At 33.2% G+C, this 20,610-nt stretch overlaps 3 protein-coding genes across 4 annotated transcripts; 1 reads left to right on the plus strand and 2 right to left on the minus strand.

Moving 5' to 3' along the window:
* The first annotated feature begins 1,808 nt into the window (after positions 1-1,808).
* Positions 1,809-6,754, plus strand: LOC103502652 (neutral ceramidase-like). Its single transcript, XM_051082902.1, has 9 exons — positions 1,809-2,083; positions 3,230-3,462; positions 3,538-3,834; positions 3,965-4,220; positions 4,305-4,563; positions 4,645-4,770; positions 5,564-5,627; positions 5,710-5,879; positions 5,980-6,754. Exons 1-9 carry the CDS (start codon positions 1,809-1,811, stop codon positions 6,541-6,543), a joined length of 2,244 nt encoding a protein of 747 aa, XP_050938859.1. The 3' UTR covers positions 6,544-6,754.
* On the minus strand, positions 5,922-14,303 carry LOC103502640 (alcohol dehydrogenase-like 7). Of its 2 annotated transcripts, none has more exons than XM_008466656.3 (10): positions 14,085-14,303; positions 13,863-13,999; positions 13,031-13,077; positions 10,381-10,709; positions 9,141-9,223; positions 8,860-8,935; positions 8,376-8,440; positions 7,920-8,015; positions 7,542-7,706; positions 5,922-6,748 (listed from the first exon to the last, which is right to left on the minus strand). In XM_008466656.3, exons 1-10 carry the CDS (start codon positions 14,131-14,133, stop codon positions 6,632-6,634), a joined length of 1,164 nt encoding a protein of 387 aa, XP_008464878.2. In that variant the 5' UTR covers positions 14,134-14,303; the 3' UTR covers positions 5,922-6,631. The 2 variants fall into 2 exon arrangements, with proteins under 2 accessions (XP_008464878.2, XP_050938031.1); XM_051082074.1 differs by lacking the exon at positions 14,085-14,303 and adding an exon at positions 12,739-12,823.
* Positions 14,304-16,393: 2,090 nt separating this feature from the next.
* Positions 16,394-20,127, minus strand: LOC103502639 (alcohol dehydrogenase-like 7). Its single transcript, XM_008466655.3, has 10 exons — positions 19,935-20,127; positions 19,681-19,817; positions 19,544-19,590; positions 18,944-19,269; positions 18,494-18,576; positions 18,338-18,413; positions 18,070-18,134; positions 17,795-17,890; positions 16,773-16,937; positions 16,394-16,655 (listed from the first exon to the last, which is right to left on the minus strand). The coding sequence occupies exons 1-10, from the start codon at positions 19,984-19,986 to the stop codon at positions 16,539-16,541; spliced, it is 1,164 nt and encodes a 387-aa protein (XP_008464877.1). The 5' UTR covers positions 19,987-20,127; the 3' UTR covers positions 16,394-16,538.
* Between the last annotated feature and the right edge of the window lie 483 nt (positions 20,128-20,610).

Raw genomic sequence — 20,610 nt, forward strand, 5'->3', positions numbered from 1 at the left:
GTTGGCGCTATATTTAGTATTAGCGAGGCCACATTCCTACTTGTGGCTTAAAAAATCAACATGTTCAAAAAGGAAAGTTGAATTATAATCTCTCTTTCTCGTCTATAGTCTCTAATACAAAAAGTATGTAACAATATCATTTTTCCCAGTGTTCCATTTCTTTATAAACCATTGTCAGGGTAACCTTGTGCATCTCATGTTTGACAGACACCATATACTGTTCAATTCTTATCTTTGTGCATAACTATTACCTCTGCTCATATGACATACTGATCTTAGACTGAAATGTTGCGTATAGTATTATTCTTATAGGCCTTACTTAAAGTTCACCTATGCTAGAATAATGTGGAATAGCAAGGGTATAAAAATGGAGTTAGGAAGATGAAATAAGCTGTGTGGATGTGGATGTGGAGAGGGAGAGTTTGTCCGGAGAAATCGTTTATAGCAATCCTTAATATCAAATAATGAAAGTTTAGATTTTCTGTTAGATAAATGTCCATTAAGGATATCCATATATCCATAAATCCTTGTTTCTAGTTAAAGAAGTCTCACGCTCCTCAATCTTTCTTCTCGCTTCTTTCTCTCCTACTTTATCATATGATTGGATTTTTTTTTCTAAAAATTAAGCTCATAAATACTACACTTTATATCTTTAACCAAATTATAAACTTTTTTTATCTACTTTTCATTGATATTTTTTAAAACAAGCAAGCTTCATTTTGAGAATTAAAGATGTATTCAGAAAATCATGTGATTTTTTTTTAATTTTATTTTAGAAAAATTTGATGTTAAAGAATGCAAGGATTTCATTCGAGAAAATGTGAAAAACACAATATGAAAAATCGGAAGAAACCAAGAATAAATTTAAAAAATAAAATACTAAAACGAGAATTGTTATCCAATAGACTTTAAGTTTTATATTTAACCTATAAATAATTAGTTCAAGAATTTTAATATATAACAACGTACTCCTTGTAATTAAAAATTTGTAACATTTTTTTAATTCTATATCTTTAAAAATTATTAATATTATAAAAATTTACCCTTAATTTAATTACATACAAATAATTATCGTAATAATTAAAATGATCAGAAATTAAAATAAGTTAAATTATTTGTTAAGAAAAATGTGTGGTATATGATAATATGAACATTTTAAAATATGGCAAACGACTAAACTATAATATTTACAAAATATATAAACAACCAGTAAAGTCCATGACTTTTGTAGTAAATAACTAACCTACAATATTTACAAAATATATAAAGACCCATAAAAGTCCACAGCTTTTCAATCCAAAAGACACGATTCCGATTTAAAAGTATATAATTTATGTAAGTTAATCACACAATTTCATATTCATGGTACTTAACTTGTAACATATGAATAAACACAAAAAATATTCATAAGAACATGAGAGTAGCATCCAATCATAATCATAACACCAAAATCTAAAATCTAAAGACATAATTAAACAAAATATGGAATAACAAATTACAATAGGGAAAAGGAAATGTTAAATGCATACAAGAAACACACCTAGTGGGATGCGCAATCTTGGACAAACCTAACCCAAAACCCCTCGTTTTTAACCAAAAACCAATCACGATATCCTAAGCAAAAAACAAAAACTCAAAATTAACCACATAAAATACATATGTAGATATATAAAGCTATATATCAAGACCACACCTTGGCCATTATTTGATGATCATCATCAAATTGAGTTGTTGATTTTTCAAAGTTCAAGTTTATCAGAGTTCAGATGCGGCGTCATAATTCATCATCATGGTTAAAGTTTATGGCTATGGCCATTGTAGTTCTAGATGTGAGTTGGTGTGTCAATGGAGATTGGTTGGTCGGCGTCGGTAGCTTCGACATGACTGGTCCGGCAGCCGAAGTGAACATGATGGGGTATGCGAACATGGATCAGGTCACGGCGGGGATTCATTTTAGGCTGAGAGCCAGGACATTTGTTGTTGCTAGAAGTATTGATGGACCAAGAATTGCGTTTGTTAATTTGGATGCTGGAATGGCTTCCCAATTGGTCACCATTAAAGTACTTGAGAGGCTCCAATCTAGGTATAAATATATATATACACACATATATGCATATGTTAATATAGGTTCTTGATTCGTGAACTATTTATATCCAATTAACTAACAAAAACATTAAAAACCAAACAAACAAACAGAACCGAAAAAATAGTGAGTAGGAGATGACATGAGATCATGTACATACATAGCGTAACTGACATTGACATGAACTTGTATATATTATTAACCGCCAGAAGTTAAAGTTTGATCTCTCCCTCATATTATTGTATTAAAAAAATCTACTAAACTACAAATCTATCAAAAGAGAATAATGTAAAAGAAAGGAAAAAAAAATTCGTAGTTCTAACTATTTTCTAATATAGTTATAGACGTAATTACAGCAATACTTCAAAGAAGGTAGTTTCAACTTGGACCATATATTTTAGAGCTATTTTTAATATAACAAAATGAATCAAAGTATATTTATAAAATATCGATTACAATCTATTTACGATAAACTGTGATAAATCAAAACAGACTATTATTTTTATCGATATGTATTATGATAGTTCATCACATATAATTTGTGATATTTTGCTATATCTATATATTTGTGTGAATATTTAAGAAGTTTTGTGGTTTAAAACAATTACCCTCTAAGAATGAAACATAAAAAAAAAGAAAAAAGCAATAAAACTTATTTTTTAGACTGAGGTATAAAAAATGTATTGTTAAAAAAAATAGTATAGAAAAATAATCAACTGGCACCTAAACACAAACTATTTTAATTTGGCTCAAATACTAACTATTATAACATCTTTTGGGCAAAGAAAAAAACAAAATGAAAATCATGAGTAGTTTATATCTAAAGTAGACGATATCATACTATTCATAAAGATTGTGAAGGGTTGATATCCTAAAAATTAAACTAAATTAAAACAAAACAGAAGTAAATTTAAAGAGTTTTAAATATAAGTTAGATAAAAATAAATGTTGATACAATTTTCACACACATCTTTGCTAAAAAAAGATTATTATTTTTAGTACATGTTTGATAATGATTTTGAAATCATTAAAATCATTTTTATTAACGTGAGTTATTGAATATCATTTGATATCTCCTATATTATGAATGGTATGCAATTAGTTTTGAGTAATTAAATGCTTGTTTTTGTAGATGTTCTAACAAAGAAATATTAATATTTCCGTGCAAAGGTTTGGAGACCTATACACAGAAGAGAACGTAGCAATAAGTGGAATCCATACACATGCCGGCCCCGGCGGCTACTTACAGTACTTGGTTTACTCAATAACATCCCTCGGCTTCGTTCAACAATCCTTCGACGCCATCGTCAACGCCATTGAACAGAGCATCATTCAAGCTCACGAAAGCCTCAAGCCAGGGTTCATCTTATTCAACAAAGGCAAGCCAATCAGACAACTCTTTAACTTTGTACATAGATTTTGGTTTGTTGATTTTATCTTTCGATGACTGACAGGGGAAGTTGACAATGCGGGGATCAACAGAAGCCCAAGTGCTTACCTTATGAACCCGGAAGAAGAACGAGCTAAATATGCAAACAACGTGGATAAAGAAATGAGTATTCTGAAGTTTGTTGATGGAGAAAGTGGGAATAGCATTGGGGCATTTAGTTGGTTCCCAACGCATGGCACTTCCATGAGTAGAGATAATAAGTTGATTAGTGGTGATAATAAAGGTGCTGCCGCTAGGTTTTTCGAAGATTGGGCCGCCTCTAATGGTCGTACCACGACAACCCCCTCAAATAATGCTTCAGGTCAAGTTCTGACTTCTTTTCAAATATGGTAAAAGTTAACCAAAATAGTTCATTTGTTATAGACGAAATACATCAAGCAGCATAGAGAATCTTTACAATTTCTTATTCCTTGTATATATATTGAAAACAGTCATCGAAGAGTTAATGAAGAAAGCTGAGAAGATAAAGGCCACAGGAGGAAAACAGTGCAGCAAAACAAGTAGCAAATCATCAAAAGTGAGGAAGAACGACGGATCTCTCTTTGTAGCAGCATTTTGCCAATCCAACGTCGGCGACGTAACGCCGAACGTACTTGGCGCATTTTGCATTGATTCAGGAAAACCCTGCGACTTCAATCGCTCATCTTGCCACGGCAGTGACCTTCTATGCGTAGGCCGTGGCCCTGGGTAACGTTACATACAACAAAAGTTCTTTTTTTCTTTTACCATCAAACTTTTTGCGCATCACCCGTTTGTTAAAATGCCACATAGGTTCCCAGATGAAATTCTTAGCACAAAGATCATTGGGGAAAGGCAGTTCTTGAAAGCAGCTGATTTGTTCACAACAGCTACAGAGAAACTAACAGGGGAGATTGACTTTCGGCATGTGTATTTGAATTTCACGGACATTGAAGTTGAAATTGATGGGAATAATGTTGTGAGGACATGTCCAGCTGCTCTTGGCCCGGGTTTTGCCGCTGGAACTACGGATGGTCCTGGTGTGTTTGGCTTCCAACAGGGTGATACCGAGGTCAGTTCAATGGCAGATGGGATGAATCTTTGCCTCTCTTTTTTCGATTGTCTAAATTTTGGTTTTGCAATTTTGTTGCAGATCAATAAGTTGTGGAAGCAGTTGAGAGATTCGTTGAAGAAACCCAGTGAGTTTCAGGTTGGGTGCCAGAAGCCGAAGACGGTTTTGTTGGACACCGGCGAGATGTTTGAACCTTATGCTTGGGCGGTACGAAAGAAAATAGTTTACCTAAAATCAATTACAAATTTGATGAGCATTAATAGCTTTTTTATGGTTTATGTGATTCCATGGAAGAAAATATGAGTCAGACCAAATTGATTGAACGAAAGAAGCTCAAAATCAATTTGGTTCTTGAGATGTTGGACTAACGATGATTTGACATGAGAGTTTTTAGTTTAATCAAATAAAGTTAAATAGAAAATTTGGTTTGAGAAAATTAGAATTTTGCAATTATAGTTTTAAAATAATTTAGAATTTGATTGTTTTTATAAATAGTTTTTATTGTTTGATAAAATCCTCGTAACTAATGTTAAAGAAAAGTTTATCGAGATTAAATTTAACTTTCTTCGAATCATATAGATTAAATTTAAAATTTAACCCTTGTCTTAAGGACTAAATGTATAACAATGTTTTTAAAAAACAATTGTAAATATAACAAAATCTATCAACGATATAGTCTACCAACGATATACTTCTTTTGCTAATAGATTTTGTTTGTCTACTTATGTTGTTAATAGATTCTGTTGGCCTAATAGATTCTATTGGCCTATTTGTGTTCATGGCTCGTCAATTCATATTATGTACTATCATGCCAAATTATCACTTTGCTAGTCTATTCATGACGGTGTTCTGTTGGAATCAAAGTTACGAAAGTTTTCAAACTTCAAGAATTGAGTGGACGTAAAAACATAATTTATCAAATAAATGAAGCCAAAGATGGATGTATTGTGCAAAAATGCTTATTGTAATTGATTGGTAACTTTGATGGGTGAATATACAGCCAGCAATTCTTCCAATTCAAATTCTCAGGCTAGGAAAATTGATCATACTTTCAGTACCAGGAGGTATAAACACAAAACGGACTAAAAAATTTTCTGAGTTTTTTCCCTTGAAGACAAAGTAGCCTTAACCCTTTTTGTTTCGCAGAGTTCACAACAATGGCTGGCCGACGGCTAAGGGAAGCAGTAAAGGAAACTCTAATTAGCAATGGGAATGGAGAGTTTGATGATGATACCCACGTTGTGATTGCAGGGCTTACAAATACTTACTCTCAATATGTCGCAACTTTTGAAGAATATGAACAACAAAGATATGAAGTAAGAACTTTAATCTCAAATTGAAATAAGAAAACAGTTGAGTGACGATTTAAGTTAAGTTATTTTTATTAATCATTCGATGTTTTCATGTTATATTTAGGCTGCCTCGACTCTCTATGGGCCACACACTCTATCAGCATACATACAAGAGTTCAAGAAACTAGCAAGTGCAATAGCCAAAGGTGAAAAAGTTGCCAAACCAATCGCCTCACCACCAGACCTTTCCTCTGTCCAACTCCGCTTGGTAATGGACCCTTTTGGAGAATCTCCCCCGGACGGTGTAAACTTTGGAGACATTCAACAAGACGTCGAACTACCAAAAGACGGTTGGTTCAAAACTGGGAGCAAACAAAAGCCAACCGCCACATTTTGGAGTGCAAACCCAAGATTTGACCTCTTAACCGAAGGGACGTATGCCTTAGTCGAAAGGCTAGAGAAACAGCGATGGACACCAGCATATGATGACGATGATTTCTCCGTATCTTTTAAATGGAAATTAGACAACACCACATTAATCAACAGCTTAGCGACTATCGAATGGGACATACCGATAGACGCCGATCCAGGTGTGTATAGGCTTCGACACTTCGGATCATCAAGGAGTACGATAAACTCAACCAACATATATTTCACTGGAGCGTCTCGTGCATTTGCTGTGTTCTAAAGAAACATTAAACTTCAATACAAAACGGAGTTGGTAATATTGAAAGTTGCTTTAAGTTTGAGGATTAAAAGGGCAGGAGTTTGCTTTATTATTTGGTCATCCAGATCATACACCTGAGGCATTGGCCTTCACTTAGCAAACTGAAAGCTTTGTTGATGTCTTCAAACCCAACTTCATGTGTGATAAATAAATCCAATTGTAATTTCTGCCAGCCAAATTTACATATTCTAAAATAAATAAAAATGTGCCATGCAGAGGAATTTACATTAAAATAATAATAATAATAAAAAGTGGAAGGTAGTTTAAGATGCTACCAAGATCAACCTTCCTTTCACATTGATATTTTTAATTTTTATTCATCTCTAATCAATATAATTTCCAAAAATATTCCAAATTTTATTTTGTGGAGTTAATTATAAATTTTGATCTATATGATTTAAGCAAATGTTCAATTTAGTCTCTTGATTGGGCTTACCTCTTGCTTCCTATCATTTTACAGTTTAATTATAGATTGAACTTAGTTTCACTTAGTCTTTGTGGTTTAATTAAATAACACAAATGGTCCATTTCTGGTGTTTTATCCACTTAAAAAACCCACCCTTATTTTCTTTTATGTTTAAGTCATTATCATCAAGACATTTTGGAAAGTTTGACATTAATCGTTACAATTTAACCACATTTTTAAAACCAAAGTAACTAACAGAATATTTAGTAACCATTCAAAACGCAGCGTATTTTAAATAGTTTTTATCAAATAAATTTTTCGAAATTAAGTCAATCCAAACTTCTATTCAACACTTTGAAATTTAAATTAATTTATTCTCAATTATGTCGTGTTGGCATGTACTTTCAGTGTCTTGATAACAAAAACTATTTTCATGTAAAGTAAGTTGGAACGAAATTAGATCATTTTATAGTGTTAGGAGCAGTATTAATATATAACATTATAAAGACACAAACAAAAGAGGAAAAATGTAGAGTAAAGTTGTTGGGGGTACCTTATCCATGTACCATTGAAGGAGTGTGGGAATGTCTGATTTGGGCTTAAGTCCACCATATATGCATCCCATCAACATTTTTCCTTGACAAATGGCATCCATACATTTGACACCTAAAAGTGACGCTTGGTCCTCCACACCAAATATAATTGTTTTCCCCCAACCCTAAACTCATTGACACAAGAAAACTTTTGTCATTGGTTAATAGAGACAAATAATCCGAACAAAACCAACTCAAATGTGAACTTGAAAATAAAATCAGTTTTGGTGCACTATGCATTGTCTTAAATGTCAGATGTTCAAATTTCTATTTTCGTATTGGTATTGATAATGAATTAAAACTAAAAACGCTCAAAATCATGTATATATAAATGATACCTTTCTGCAGCATGCAAATGCTTCCTTGATTAAGGAACTTAGTCCAACACATTCAAAGCAATAGTCTGCACCCCCATCCGTCATCTCATTGATTACCTGCATGTCAAGGAATCAAATGCTAAGATTCAAACGTTTTAGTTGAAAACTTTAGAGGATAATTCATCTTTTTAGCATTTTTTTCCATAATAATTGTTATAAGCGTAGATTTATTCAAATTAAATTTGAAATCTTGAAATTTTAAAAATGTAACTGAAACTCTTTTTTTTTTTTTCCTCAATTTGCAAGATTAAATAAAAACTAAAAATAGAACGTGTGGCTTAAATTTGAACTCAAGACTTCCTATTCCACTAAATAAAAAACTAAGTTAATATACATACAAAAATGATATACACACATGTTTCATCTTTGTAGTATTTGTTTTCAACATTGTCAAGATCATAATTTTGTGGCGCTTACCTGGCTCACAGATTTGTCTCCAATGCTTCTAGAATTAACAACCTCTGTGACTCCAAACTCTTTTGCTGTATTTAAGAAGATAAGTAATTCATAAAAACAATGTGGGATAGAAACTCATCATAAACTTAATCCTTATACTAGACTGTAACGTAAATTACAAATGCATTTTACTTGTTACTAAACTTCTTTTTCGACTTGGAAAAAGTTTTAGGCCATGCATTTTAAAATTTAATATCAAACCTAACACCTGTTACTTAAATCTGCCAAATCCTCATGAGCACACAAGAATAGTTCAACAGGTATAAACTTGGGTTGAATATTAACCTTAAGAGAGGTTCAATTCCCCCAAAACACCCATCGTAAAAACACACACACAAATATTCAAGCTATGATGTCATAGTATTTTGTAAATTAATAATGTAGAATTCTGTGTGAATAGTTGAAGTTTAAACATTGACTTGTTAAATGTGTAAGAGATACTTGCCCAATGTTAATTTATATGGGCTGACATCTATTCCAATAATTCTAGCTGCTCCACATATTCTTGCTCCTTGAGCAACCTGAATAACAATCCTTAATCATGAAGCTTTTAAATGGAGTCTTTGAAGTTTTTTTTTTTTTTTTTAGATAAGAAACATCTCATTGAATAAATGAAATAAAAGGGGAGCCTCAAAGCACCTAATTGATGATTACAAAAGAGAATTCCAATTGGAAACTAAAAAAGGAAGACAATGGAGTCTTTGAAGTGAATAAATGAATTCTTACTGCTAAGCCCACAGTCCCCAGCCCAAAAATGGCAACAGTAGATCCCTTCTCCACTTTTGCTGTTCTCCAAGAAGCACCCACCCCTGGAAACAAATGACTAACAATCAACAAGTCTTTTACTACTACTCAAAGTTTTATGCATCATTTTGTGTGTTTAAAATAAAAATTCAAAACCACACACACACACACACAAACCCACACATATATACATTCAAACCCAAGAATAAATATATTTTAACAGAATCAAATCAAGTATGTAAGTATTAGAACTCAATACCTAAACATTCAAATAGTCACAACACAACAGGAATGAATCTAACTACACAAAAACTAATTGTTGGATTTCTACTAAATATTTGAAGAGAGAAATCTCACATCTTAGATGATTAGGAAACTCATGAGTTCCCACATCTAAAAGGAATATGAATAGGCTTCCAAGGGATAGGGAAGTAATGAGCACCAAATAGTAAGCAACGATTTTTTACTTTGTTTTCACTTTTCAAGTTGTCGTAGTTAGAAACATTATAAAGTTAGATGTACTAACTCTAGTCAAATTCTCTCTTATCATTCTTTTGTTGAGAGTGAAAAATGGTGTAAGTGGTACAATGGCTCTAAGAGAGTGCTCTTATAATTAGGATGGAAAAGAGATTTCACTTTTGTAAAAAAACTCACATAGTGGATTTCTTTCTAGTAGATCATGGTTTTTCTTTGGTTTTGGAGTTTTTCGCATAATTTCTTGTGGTATCATAGCTATAACCTGACTTAGTCATGTCGGTAGACTCCTAGGGTGTCTAATAAAGAAGTGGAAAATCCTTGAAAGATGTAGACATGATGGTATCCATTCATTGTTGAGCTTTCAGGCAGGCAGTGTGCTCAAGTATAATTTGAAGAGATAATTATTTGAGGGGAGGCTCGGTGGTTCTTTGTTCAAGGGGAGGATTGTTCGAAATGCAATCAAAGTCCTACATTACCTAGATAAGAGGAAGATTAGGGGCATATAAGAGAGGACAACTATCACCAACATAAGACATTTTGAGTGAAACCAAATACAAAGTCAAAAGGCTTTATCCAAATTAGTGGACATTATCATACCATCATGAAGATATAAATTGGAGTTTTGTTACCCTATCCCTAGCAGTAATGGTCTCATCATCTTGTTGAGTTTGATTATTTGAATGTTTAGGAATAGAGTACTAATATTAAAATGGACTCGATGCAAAAAATAATGTGTTAGAACTACCTGTCGATACGCCACAACCTAGGAGGCATGCCTTGTCAGGAGAGATGAGAAGAGGATCAAGCTTAATGAGATGAGAAACATCCACCACAGTGTACTCGCTGAAACTTGACACAAACATAAAATGATGCAAAACCTCTCCCTTAAGATCCGTGAACCTACTTGTTCCACATTGAGGCATCCCTTGAGAGAGCTTAAAAGGTTGTTTAGAGCAAAGATTGCTCTTACTTGACGTGCAATCTCTACATTCCCCACACTCAGCCATGAATGTTGGGATCACAAAATCACCTTGCTTTACTTCACTTACTTCAACTCCTACACTCTCAACCTCTCTGCAACACAAAATATCTTAATAATAAGCAAATTTGTAATATGGATTTTAAATCCTATGTTTATTTTTATGTGTTAATGGGATTAAAAATTATGAAATATTTTGCTTGATATATTAGTTGTTGATACCAAAATCCAAACAAAGTTGAGTAGTATGTCCCCCACATGACAACAACAATATATTTGTATTCAAAAGAAGAATACAACCTGCAAGGTAGAAAGATTTGCACATCGATGTAGTGTTAGTCACACAGAAAATTGATAGGTGAGGCTTAAGATAGATTATCTAGTGGAGCATCAACTTACCTCTTCTCTTATTATCCTCGAGTATTTATAAGGTCCAATCACTTAAATTCTTTCCATCTAAGGTTTTCAGTTGTTCCCAAATTCCTTTTCTTTCTTATTAGACTTTACCGTGTCAAAACTTCAATGTTCAATGGACTCTGCCTTATCCTTGGTCAAGGTCGAGGTCAAGCGTGTTGATTAAGCTTTAGGCCTAGTTGGCCCTTGTATCAAGACCATTGCATCCTTAGGGTATCGTTGTTGGCCTGCCTCATGTTATTTCCTTGGTTTAGCCACCTCTGCTTCCATGCTATGTTGATTGTACCATTTTCTCAAAAATCACCCATAACATTAGCCTCATTCCCAAGTTGAGGTTCGTGGTTTAACTACTCATTCTTATGGTGCAAGCTTTTGAGAAATCAACTTGGAGTACAATCTTCACTTCTATTGCATTTGCATACGTGTTTGGTTTCAAATACCAACCTTTGCACTACCTGTCGTGACATCTTTCTCAAGCTTTAGGACTACTAAGCCTAACGAGTCAAACTCTTTTGAAGCCCAACCGATTTTAGTCTGTGCTTCTCTACCTGTTGTTGGTAAAGTTGTGCACCAAATAATGTCATGTCCATCTTACTTCTAAGCCTAGGGAACAGAACATTGCTCTCTCGATCCAAGGTAGGCCCAGAATCATGACCCAACCGGGAATATTATCTTATCAAACCTAGTAAGGCTCCACAAGCTTCTAAGTATTCTTCCTCTGCCTGTGGGTGAAATTATGGTTACTTCATCCATTATTTCCTAGGATAGATCATAAGTTCTGCTTATTTCAGTTACTTTGTAGCTTGTTCATAAAAAGTTGCTTCCTTATCGATGGTGTTGTGTAACTTCACTTTCCTTGGATAATATGGCTTGAAAAAATATATTTTATCTTTTAAAAGTGGTAATCACTCCTTAGCTTGTGGGGCACATACTTTCAGACAAGTATCGAGATCTAGCTAGAAAAATCATGTGCCAAAACTTGTAGGCCATGTGTAGCCAAGAGCAAGGTCAAGGTCAACTGTTGTAAGAAAATGGCAACTGTTGAGGAAAGCAACAGATAACAAACTTCATTTAAAACTTCACAAAAACCTAAGCAAATAGAAATAGTTTTTGGGATAATATAAAAGTACAACATCAGAAGCATGAGAATCTAAAGTTCCTAATCTTCATGATGAGTAGAGTCTTCATTAGCTTTAGCATCGACCTCGAAGCTCACATTTCCAAAAGTGAAAGCGTAGAGATTCTAGCACAAGGTCTCAGAATCTTTGGTTAAATAGTCAAAGTTCATCTCAAGATGATGATGAAAGCTTCTTTCCTTGCTCCACTCCACCCCATATTCCATCAGAACATCTTGCATTCTAGTAAAAGTTAAGTTTCAGTAAACAAATCCTCCAGGCATAAGGTGTTTAGAAAAAGAGCTTCAGCTTTCTCAAGATTAGCATGGACCTTGGAACAATTGGTCACTTGTATTAGCTTGAGGTTGAATCAACTCCTCCTAAGGAACTCGTGTCTCCATCAAGTGATTGATACGGTTGGTTAGGCTCGTGGTGTATGTGGAAATTTGAGCAAAATACTAAGTAACAAGGAGGTGTCAGCAACAACAGATAAAAGAGCTGGGTAAAATTAATTTTGGTGAGGTAGGGGTTGAGGTCAGCCCTACTAAAAGGAAAGCCAAGAGTAGTCCCCCTAAAAAGAACAATGAAGTCTTACATTGTGATAATCATTAGAGTTTGAGTAATGACTAAGCTGGATCGTTGTAACCGATGAATTGAGGAGTACGCCTCGTGCCAACACCCTACCAAAGAGCAAAGCTTTGAGAAAACCAATCTCAGCATAACTCATCTAGAATAAAGCTTGTAATATCAACCTCGAAGGGTGAGCTTCAATTTTACCACCCCATATTGTAAAAGTCTTGGAGAATAGAGACACAGATTATGGTTTATATGCTAGATATTTAGAAAGAAAAAAAAAATTCAGAGAGAATAGAGATGTTGTGACTTACCCGACAGCTTCATGGCCAAGAATTCTTGGAACAATCCCCGGAGGATCCTAATAACATTTTAGCATTAGGGTTGGATGAATTGGGTATTGATTGATGGGAGTTTGTTACAGAACAATTAACACTGGAATTCTAACACGACACGACGGAAAAACCTCACTCACAAACGAGAAGAATATGAAGCAAAAACTAAATTTGACAATCTATTGAGGCAAGTAATCGGGTCCAAATAAAACTCATGGAAAATTTTTGGCATCAAGCGGCGATCCAAAAAGCTTGAGAAACCGGATCTTCTAGGGAAGGCAAGATGTTTTGGATCATTGACCCATATTTTTATTAAACAGTGAAATCTCCTGAAGTAAGAAGTACAAGTGGTTTGACATATGGAATGACAAGTCCGATCAAAGCCTAGATGGATACTCACATGGTTCCAGATGGTTGGTTTTCCTCTAATTATGATTTCTTGGAAGTTGGTGTTTATTGATGGTTTAGTTTTAAGATGATCAGGAATTTCGCAAGTTAGAGTAACTTCCAAGAAGTCACAAAAGTAGGCTCAAAATCACAGTTTCGTCACAAACTAATTTCAAAATCAAACTTTAAACACACATTAGACTCTATATAGTAAACTAATTACAAAAACAGGCTCAAAATCACACTTAAATCACACAAAAATCCCCAAATCAAATATCAATCACATAAATAGCTTGCAAATCACACTAAGACCAATAAATAGACTCAAAATTCACAAATTAATCACCCAAGTAAAGCAATCAAAATCAGCCCTCAATTACACAAACCAAAAATTGAAGAAATGAAAGCATTAGGAGAAAAGAACCTTCATTTTCCAATATTTGATATCGGTATGACAAAGAGAGGTGCAAATGATCCGTATCCGAACCTCACGAGGCATCGGCGGAGAGACCATTATGTCCTCCATCATCAGCGCCTCTCCAGCCTTCCGGCAGACCGCCGCTGCCAAATTTCAATAGTCTCAAAAAGAAAAAAGAGAACAGAAATTACGAAATAGAAAGAAGATTAAAGGAAAAGAAGTTGGTACCTCTGCAACGGATGGGCTTACCGCCGTTCATCCCCGACTTATGTTCCATCACTGAGAGGATAAGGAGGAGTACGAAAATTTTTTCAAGCTCCTTTATTTTTCTTGTTTTTCTTCACATCCCATTTTTGTATTTTCATTATCTTTAAAAGTGATCGGTGTCAACTTCACTTCGTTTCCACTAACACGTGCATGGCAGTTTTCTTTTCCTACTTAGTTAGGAGGTTGATGATACACTTGCCCTATATCCAGCGATGTCACAGGTTAATAACGTCTCTTATGGCAATTGGACGGAGATACCCGATTTGGAAAAAATTCAAAGCAACACTTTTTAAAAATTTCCAAAGCTTAAACCACCAAGAATCGATCAATTAATAATTAGTTTGTACTTCTTTGTGATTGAAGTCAACATTTACTAAACTAATCCTACTTGGTTCAATGTTGGTTTGATCGAAAAACGATTTTAATTGATGGGTGCTTGCCCTTGTTTCGTTGTTGGGTTTTGTTGAAAATGGATCTTTTTTCATCGATCCAAGTTAAATTTCGAATTTTATATTCTAATTTATTTTGAATTAAGTTTTTGGGTTTGAAATTAAATTTTGACTTTAGAAGGATGTTTGAAATCTAGCTACTCAAACAAATTAGATTTAACTTAGGTTAAATTAAGATATTATAATTTTCAAATGGTTGAATTAGGGTTTTTAATTTAAGTTTTGAGTTCATAAGTATGAGAATTTAACCTTGTTATTTAGAGATGTTTTTAAATATAGCAAAATGTTACTATTTATCACTTATAGATATTAATAGACATATATCATTAACTATCGCTAAGAAATACTAATATTTTACTTATTTTTATAAATATTTTTGACAATTTAACTGGTTAAAACGATTTGTTTTTCGTGTGTTGAGCCAAAATTGAGTTTATTAGAGAAAAATATTTAGTTTTCTAGACTTTGTTATGTTTTTATATAGGATTTCAATATTTGAAATTTAAGAAGTATGGGTCAAAGTTTAAATTAGGTTAAATTAAGTGCCTATTTGGATTAATTTAGGAGAAAAAACATTTATAAAAAAACCATTATAAAATACTACGAATTAATAATTTAAAACAACGGTTATCGAAGTTGATTGTTTAGGTTGATCCTACAATAAAATTTGCGATGGTTGTTGCAAGAGATGATCATCAACAACAGTGACGACAATAGTAGTGGTTGCTAGAGGTGATGGTCAAGAGTGGTGGTTGGAGTTTGCAAAGTGGGTGACAGACGTAGAGATGGTCGAAGTTGACAAGTGATAAGATGCATGAAAAATGGAAAAGTTGGCATTTAAATGAGGAATCGTAATTAAAAAGGGCTTGGATTGGTGTGGTTAGATGGTATCGACCAGTACAACCCTAACCCTTTACCATGGAAAACAAGCAAAACTCGTTTCTCAAGAGCTCCCAGGTCATGTAATATTAAATATTACATTGGTGCATCATAGTTTATCCACACATTCATAATTCATTTAAAATATAACATCCGTATGTACTAACAATATAATATTAGTAGTCAACAAAAATTTGTTTCCAAATCTATCAATAATCATTAACAATTTATATTATTAATAGATAAACAGTGTATTAACATTAATTCTAAATGAACAAATTCAATAAGGTAGTTTAAGAACCACAAGCTCAAATCCAATAAACCATGCCCAAGAGTTCAGTAATAAGCTTTGTTATTGCTTTGTTATTGAGGTCATGATCACCATATACAAATAATGTGTTAGTCCTTTGAGCTTGAACTCCGGCAAGTTTGAACTAGGGGCAAGGTCAAACTTATGTTGTTGATATTATGTAAATTAATTAACATAACTAATCACTCAGTTTCTGTTGTACTCTTATTTATAATCAACAATTGATTGGTTTCGTATTTTCTAATATTATTTTGAGATAACAACAGATAAGTATTAGTATTAGTATAGTCATTCACTAATTGAATTGGATTATTTAGTTGGATTTAACTAAAATTTAAAATTTTCAAAAAAATATTTAAACTTTTTTCAAAACAATTGGGCTAATAATTCAAATATTTATTTTAAATATCAAATTTATACTTTGCAAGAAAAAAAAAGGGAGAGGAAAGAATTATAATTTTTTTAGGTTTAAATTCAATTTTGATTTTTAGAGGTATCTTCTATTTTAATTCTTAAACTTTTAAACTTTTAAAAACATTTATTTTAATCCTAAATTTATATTGGTTATTGTTGTTAAGATTTTGTTAACTATTCTCTAAAACCAAGAGATGACTTTCAATAAATAAATAAAATTAGAATGAACTTGTAGAACACTTTATTTATTTAGTTAGAATATTTAGTTAGAAACAAAAGGAAGAACACTTTATTGGATTAAAACAATGTAGTAAGGATTTTAAATGAACATAGTTGCTGACAAAGAACGTTGGGTTAAGTGGCTCACTTGTTCATCCAAATCACACATCTCAAGGATTTTCCTTCGATTAGCAAATTGAATGCTTCATTGATATCTTCGAAACCCACTTCATGTGTAACAAATTTATCCAGCTCAAGTTTCTGATACGTCAAAACATTATTTTAACATCAATAAAATGACATATAATATGATATAACATAACACGATATTTCACATTAAAAAAAGAAAAAACTAAAAGTTTTGTATGGTATGTTTACCTTATCTGTATACCAATTTACAAGTGTTGGAACATCTGATTTAGGCTTTGCCCCTCCAAATAAGGATCCCGTGACCGTCTTCCCACGATGAAGAACATCAAAAGAGCTAAAATTCAATAGTGCTCCAGGTTGGTCTACTCCTAACACTATTGTTTTTCCCCACCCCTGAAAGTCAATTATCAATTTCTATTAATTAATTTTCTTTTAGATATAACACATAAACAATCACTTTATAATCATAATTCAAATGTGTTTTTAAAAAAGAGAACAACAATTATTAAAAAGATAGTAAAGAAAAACATAAGCCAAAAACCAAGCAAGTCTTATATTAGGCGGATGTTACAATTCTACTTCCTTAACGATCATGTTCTCAAACTTGTGAAACCATTGTAATTAATTTATATCATTACAAAGAGTTGTTAGACATAAAATTTAAATTTAATTTCAAATTTCAGAATCTAAAAATGATAGATATTAATAGACTTCTATCCATGTCTATCAATATCAAAATTAACTGATAGGCATAGGTGGAAGTCTATCAATGTATAACACATTAATTAATAGACACGACCAGAAATCAATCAAGTTATTATTATTATTAATTATTAATTATTTATTGTTATTGGATTATTATTATGCTATGGCTACGGCTACGGCTACTAAATTTAAAAAAGACGCGTGTGTTACACGCATAGAAAACATACTAAAAAGGAAGAAGGGAGGGTAGGATTTAGATTTGGGATCCACATGTGAGGGTTTGAATATAATATACCATTGAAATCCATGTATTTGGAAACTCTCAAAAAACATTTTGTTTATACCATTGAAATCCACTACTTTTGCAAAAGCTCAATTTTGTTTATTCAAGAACAGAATCCGTCACCAGTATCAAGCAAACCAATCACATAGATTTCTGTTGAAAGAGTTAAAAGGAAACAAATACAGATACTAAACAAAGATAAAAGGGTGGTTAAGGAAGAATTATTCATGGAAAATGCTTAAACAAAGATAAAAGGGTGGACCTGTCTGGAGCATGTAAATGCTTCTTCAACTAACGAAGCCCTTCCAACACATTCAAAGCAATAGTCTGCACCTCCATCAGTCATTTCAATAATCGCCTGCTCCACATTAAAGTGTGCAAGAAATCCAATGGTATTACTAATTCATTTCCAGTAAAATTCTTTAGGTAAACTTGTAAACGATCAGTGAATTCTGAGGTACTATTTGTAAGTAAGGTAGCAGGTTTGATGGGAATGTGAAACTAAATCATATTCAATCTCATTGATAGCCCACATACCTGGCTCACAGATTTATCGCCAAGAGTTCTGGAATTAACAAATTCAGTGACTCCAAACTTTTTTGCTGCACTTGGGAAATGAAAACCTTTTTAAGACTACTTAATAATAACATGACCTTTAAATGCTTACAGTGAATTTTTAAGTTTAAATTAACAGTGTTTTCACAAGATTGGACATGTTACCTTGAAACTCACGACTCTTCAATAGAGAGGAGTTGCTTTAAACAATTAAAAATTTAAGAAAGAATAGAGAAATGAAAGTACTTGCCAGTTTCAAATCTCTCTGGGTTGATATCGATACCGATAATCCGGCTTGCTCCACATATTCTTGCCCCTTCAGCAACCTATCGCATCAAAAGTAAACCATAAAGTTTTAGGCGTTAAAGTTCTATTGAAACCAAGTAAATAAACAGCTCATACGTACAGCCAAACCTATGGACCCCAGTCCAAATATGGCAACAGTGGAGCCCTTTTCCACATTTGCGGTTCTCCATGTTGCACCAACGCCTATAACCAGATCAACATATTCAAATATACAGAAGTCAGCATAGCATAATTTCACAAAATATATCCTGTTGATATGATATTTGAGCAGAAATATATAGGAAGAATAAGAAAACGAAGGCTGCTGTCCTCTCAAGAAATTGAAGTCCTAACCAAATAGAGGTCAAGTTTCTTTATGAGATCTTTTTTTCAAAAAAACAAAAAGTTTCTTTATGAGGTATAACATTTTTTGAAGTAGGAAACTGGACTAGCAGCTTTTTAAGAACAAAACTGACTTTGTGCAAAATTAAACAGCCACTAACAAACTCATAGCATTCAGGAGAATACAATTCAAATCTTCACAAGAGTAAGTAAAGAATTAGAAGTTGACCTGTTGTTACCCCACAACTAAGAAGGCATGCCCTGTTTGGAGGGATTGCAGGATCTACTTTGGTTACATTGACAACATCTACCACTGTGTATTCAGTGAAACTTGATACAAACAAAAAATGATGAATAACCTCTCCATTTAAATCTGTGAATCTGCTAGTCCCATATCGAGGCGTCCCTGGAGACACGCTGAAAGGGAAATTTGTACACAGATTGCTCTTATTTGACAAGCAATCTTTACATTCCCCACAGTCAGCCATGAAGGTTGGGATTACAGTATCTCCTTCCTTAACTTCATGAACATCCTTTCCTACACTCTCAACCACTCTGCAACATCAAACAATAAATCTGAAACAGGTCTACTTTTAGATAGTAGCAAATAAATAGCCTATTGGTATTTTCAGATCAACTTTTAGATTTTTGAATGTTTTGCTACACAAAGCAATACAGGACCAAGCATTTTTAATTGAGTTGAGAACAATCCTTAATCATAATAATATGTATCCAAAACGTCAACATATAATTTCAATTAATAAGGGAAAATTAGACTTAAATCCCCAAAAATAATTGAAAAGAATTGAAAAGGAGACGTGGAACTCACCCGATAGCCTCGTGGCCAAAAATTCTAGGAAATATCCCCGGAGGATCCTTAGGAAATGGAACATTCAAAAACCGAGTAAAAAAACTCCTTCATTCTACAAGATTAACAATAAAAACCAGAATGATTATAAGACGAACCTTCAATTTCCAGAAAGTGAGATCGCTATGACACAAAGAAGTACAGATTATCCGAATCCTAACTTCACGAGGCATAGGCGGCGCCACAATGATCTCCTCAATCACTAGCGGCTCTCCAGGCTTCCGGCAGACAGCAGCTAACAAATTTCAAACGCAATGAAGCATTGAACATTTGAGGAAGAGACATTGGGTAAAAAAAAAAAAAAAAAACTCAAACGGAAAAGACAGCACAAGTTGAAGAACAGAAGAAGCACCTCTGCAGCGGATAGGCTGAAGTCCAGTTGCAGGCGAGGAGTTGTTTTCCATGACGGAGGTCGGGAGGAGGTTTCCGGTGAGGAGAGTCCGTCGACTCCGGAGATGTGTTGAGAGGTCAGGAATTGGAATTTAATGGCAGACCTTCGTCCCGTTATATAATAACTGGTGAACAAATAAATAAATACGTTTGGATCTCATTACATTACTTACTAATCTTCTTCTCTTTTTTCCTTTAAAAACATCAAATTTTATCTTCAAATTATTAAATATTGTATTTGAAATTTCAAAATTATATATCAAATTAACTCTAGTTTAAGTCATTTTAAACCTCATAAAATTTATTTTAACCGTTTCTAAATTACTCTCAAACGTGATAACTTATGATCTGTCATAATAAAATTGAGGGTTTTGTTTTATGGTAAGAGGTTGCAACGACATTGACCACGACTCGAGCCATTTTGAGTTGTCCAATTCTTCTTGTGGGGCTCCAAGAACATTCGTTGTTGGTTGTCCAGCGTATTTTAGTGGAATGAACCTACTTTTCTTTTTTTTTTTTCCAAGTATAGATACCAATTTATCTACTTTGAATTATACATACTCTCAATCTGGAAATGATTTTATTTTTATTCCTTTATAGATAAAAACTTAAATATGTTACAAATAATTTGTTATATT

This window comes from Cucumis melo, chromosome 3, assembly GCF_025177605.1.
Source record: "Cucumis melo cultivar AY chromosome 3, USDA_Cmelo_AY_1.0, whole genome shotgun sequence".
Lineage (NCBI taxonomy): Eukaryota > Viridiplantae > Streptophyta > Magnoliopsida > Cucurbitales > Cucurbitaceae > Cucumis > Cucumis melo.

Coding starts and splice junctions, on each gene's coding strand:
- LOC103502639 (XM_008466655.3), bottom strand. CDS start 19,986: ATGGAAAACAACTCCTCGCCTGCAACTGGACTTCAGCCTATCCGCTGC. Junction 19,818..19,934: donor TCAGCCTATCCGCTGCAGAG/GTGCTTCTTCTG, acceptor GAAATTTGTTAG/CTGCTGTCTGCCGGAAGCCT. Junction 16,656..16,772: donor TAAATTGGTATACAGATAAG/GTAAACATACCA, acceptor TTGACGTATCAG/AAACTTGAGCTGGATAAATT.
- LOC103502640 (XM_008466656.3), bottom strand. CDS start 14,133: ATGGAACATAAGTCGGGGATGAACGGCGGTAAGCCCATCCGTTGCAGA. Junction 9,224..10,380: donor AGGTTGTGGCGTATCGACAG/GTAGTTCTAACA, acceptor ATTTGTTTCCAG/GGGTGGGTGCTTCTTGGAGA. Junction 7,707..7,919: donor CATTTGCATGCTGCAGAAAG/GTATCATTTATA, acceptor CAATGAGTTTAG/GGTTGGGGGAAAACAATTAT.
- LOC103502652 (XM_051082902.1), top strand. CDS start 1,809: ATGGCCATTGTAGTTCTAGATGTGAGTTGGTGTGTCAATGGAGATTGG. Junction 4,221..4,304: donor TGCGTAGGCCGTGGCCCTGG/GTAACGTTACAT, acceptor AATGCCACATAG/GTTCCCAGATGAAATTCTTA. Junction 5,628..5,709: donor CATACTTTCAGTACCAGGAG/GTATAAACACAA, acceptor TTTGTTTCGCAG/AGTTCACAACAATGGCTGGC.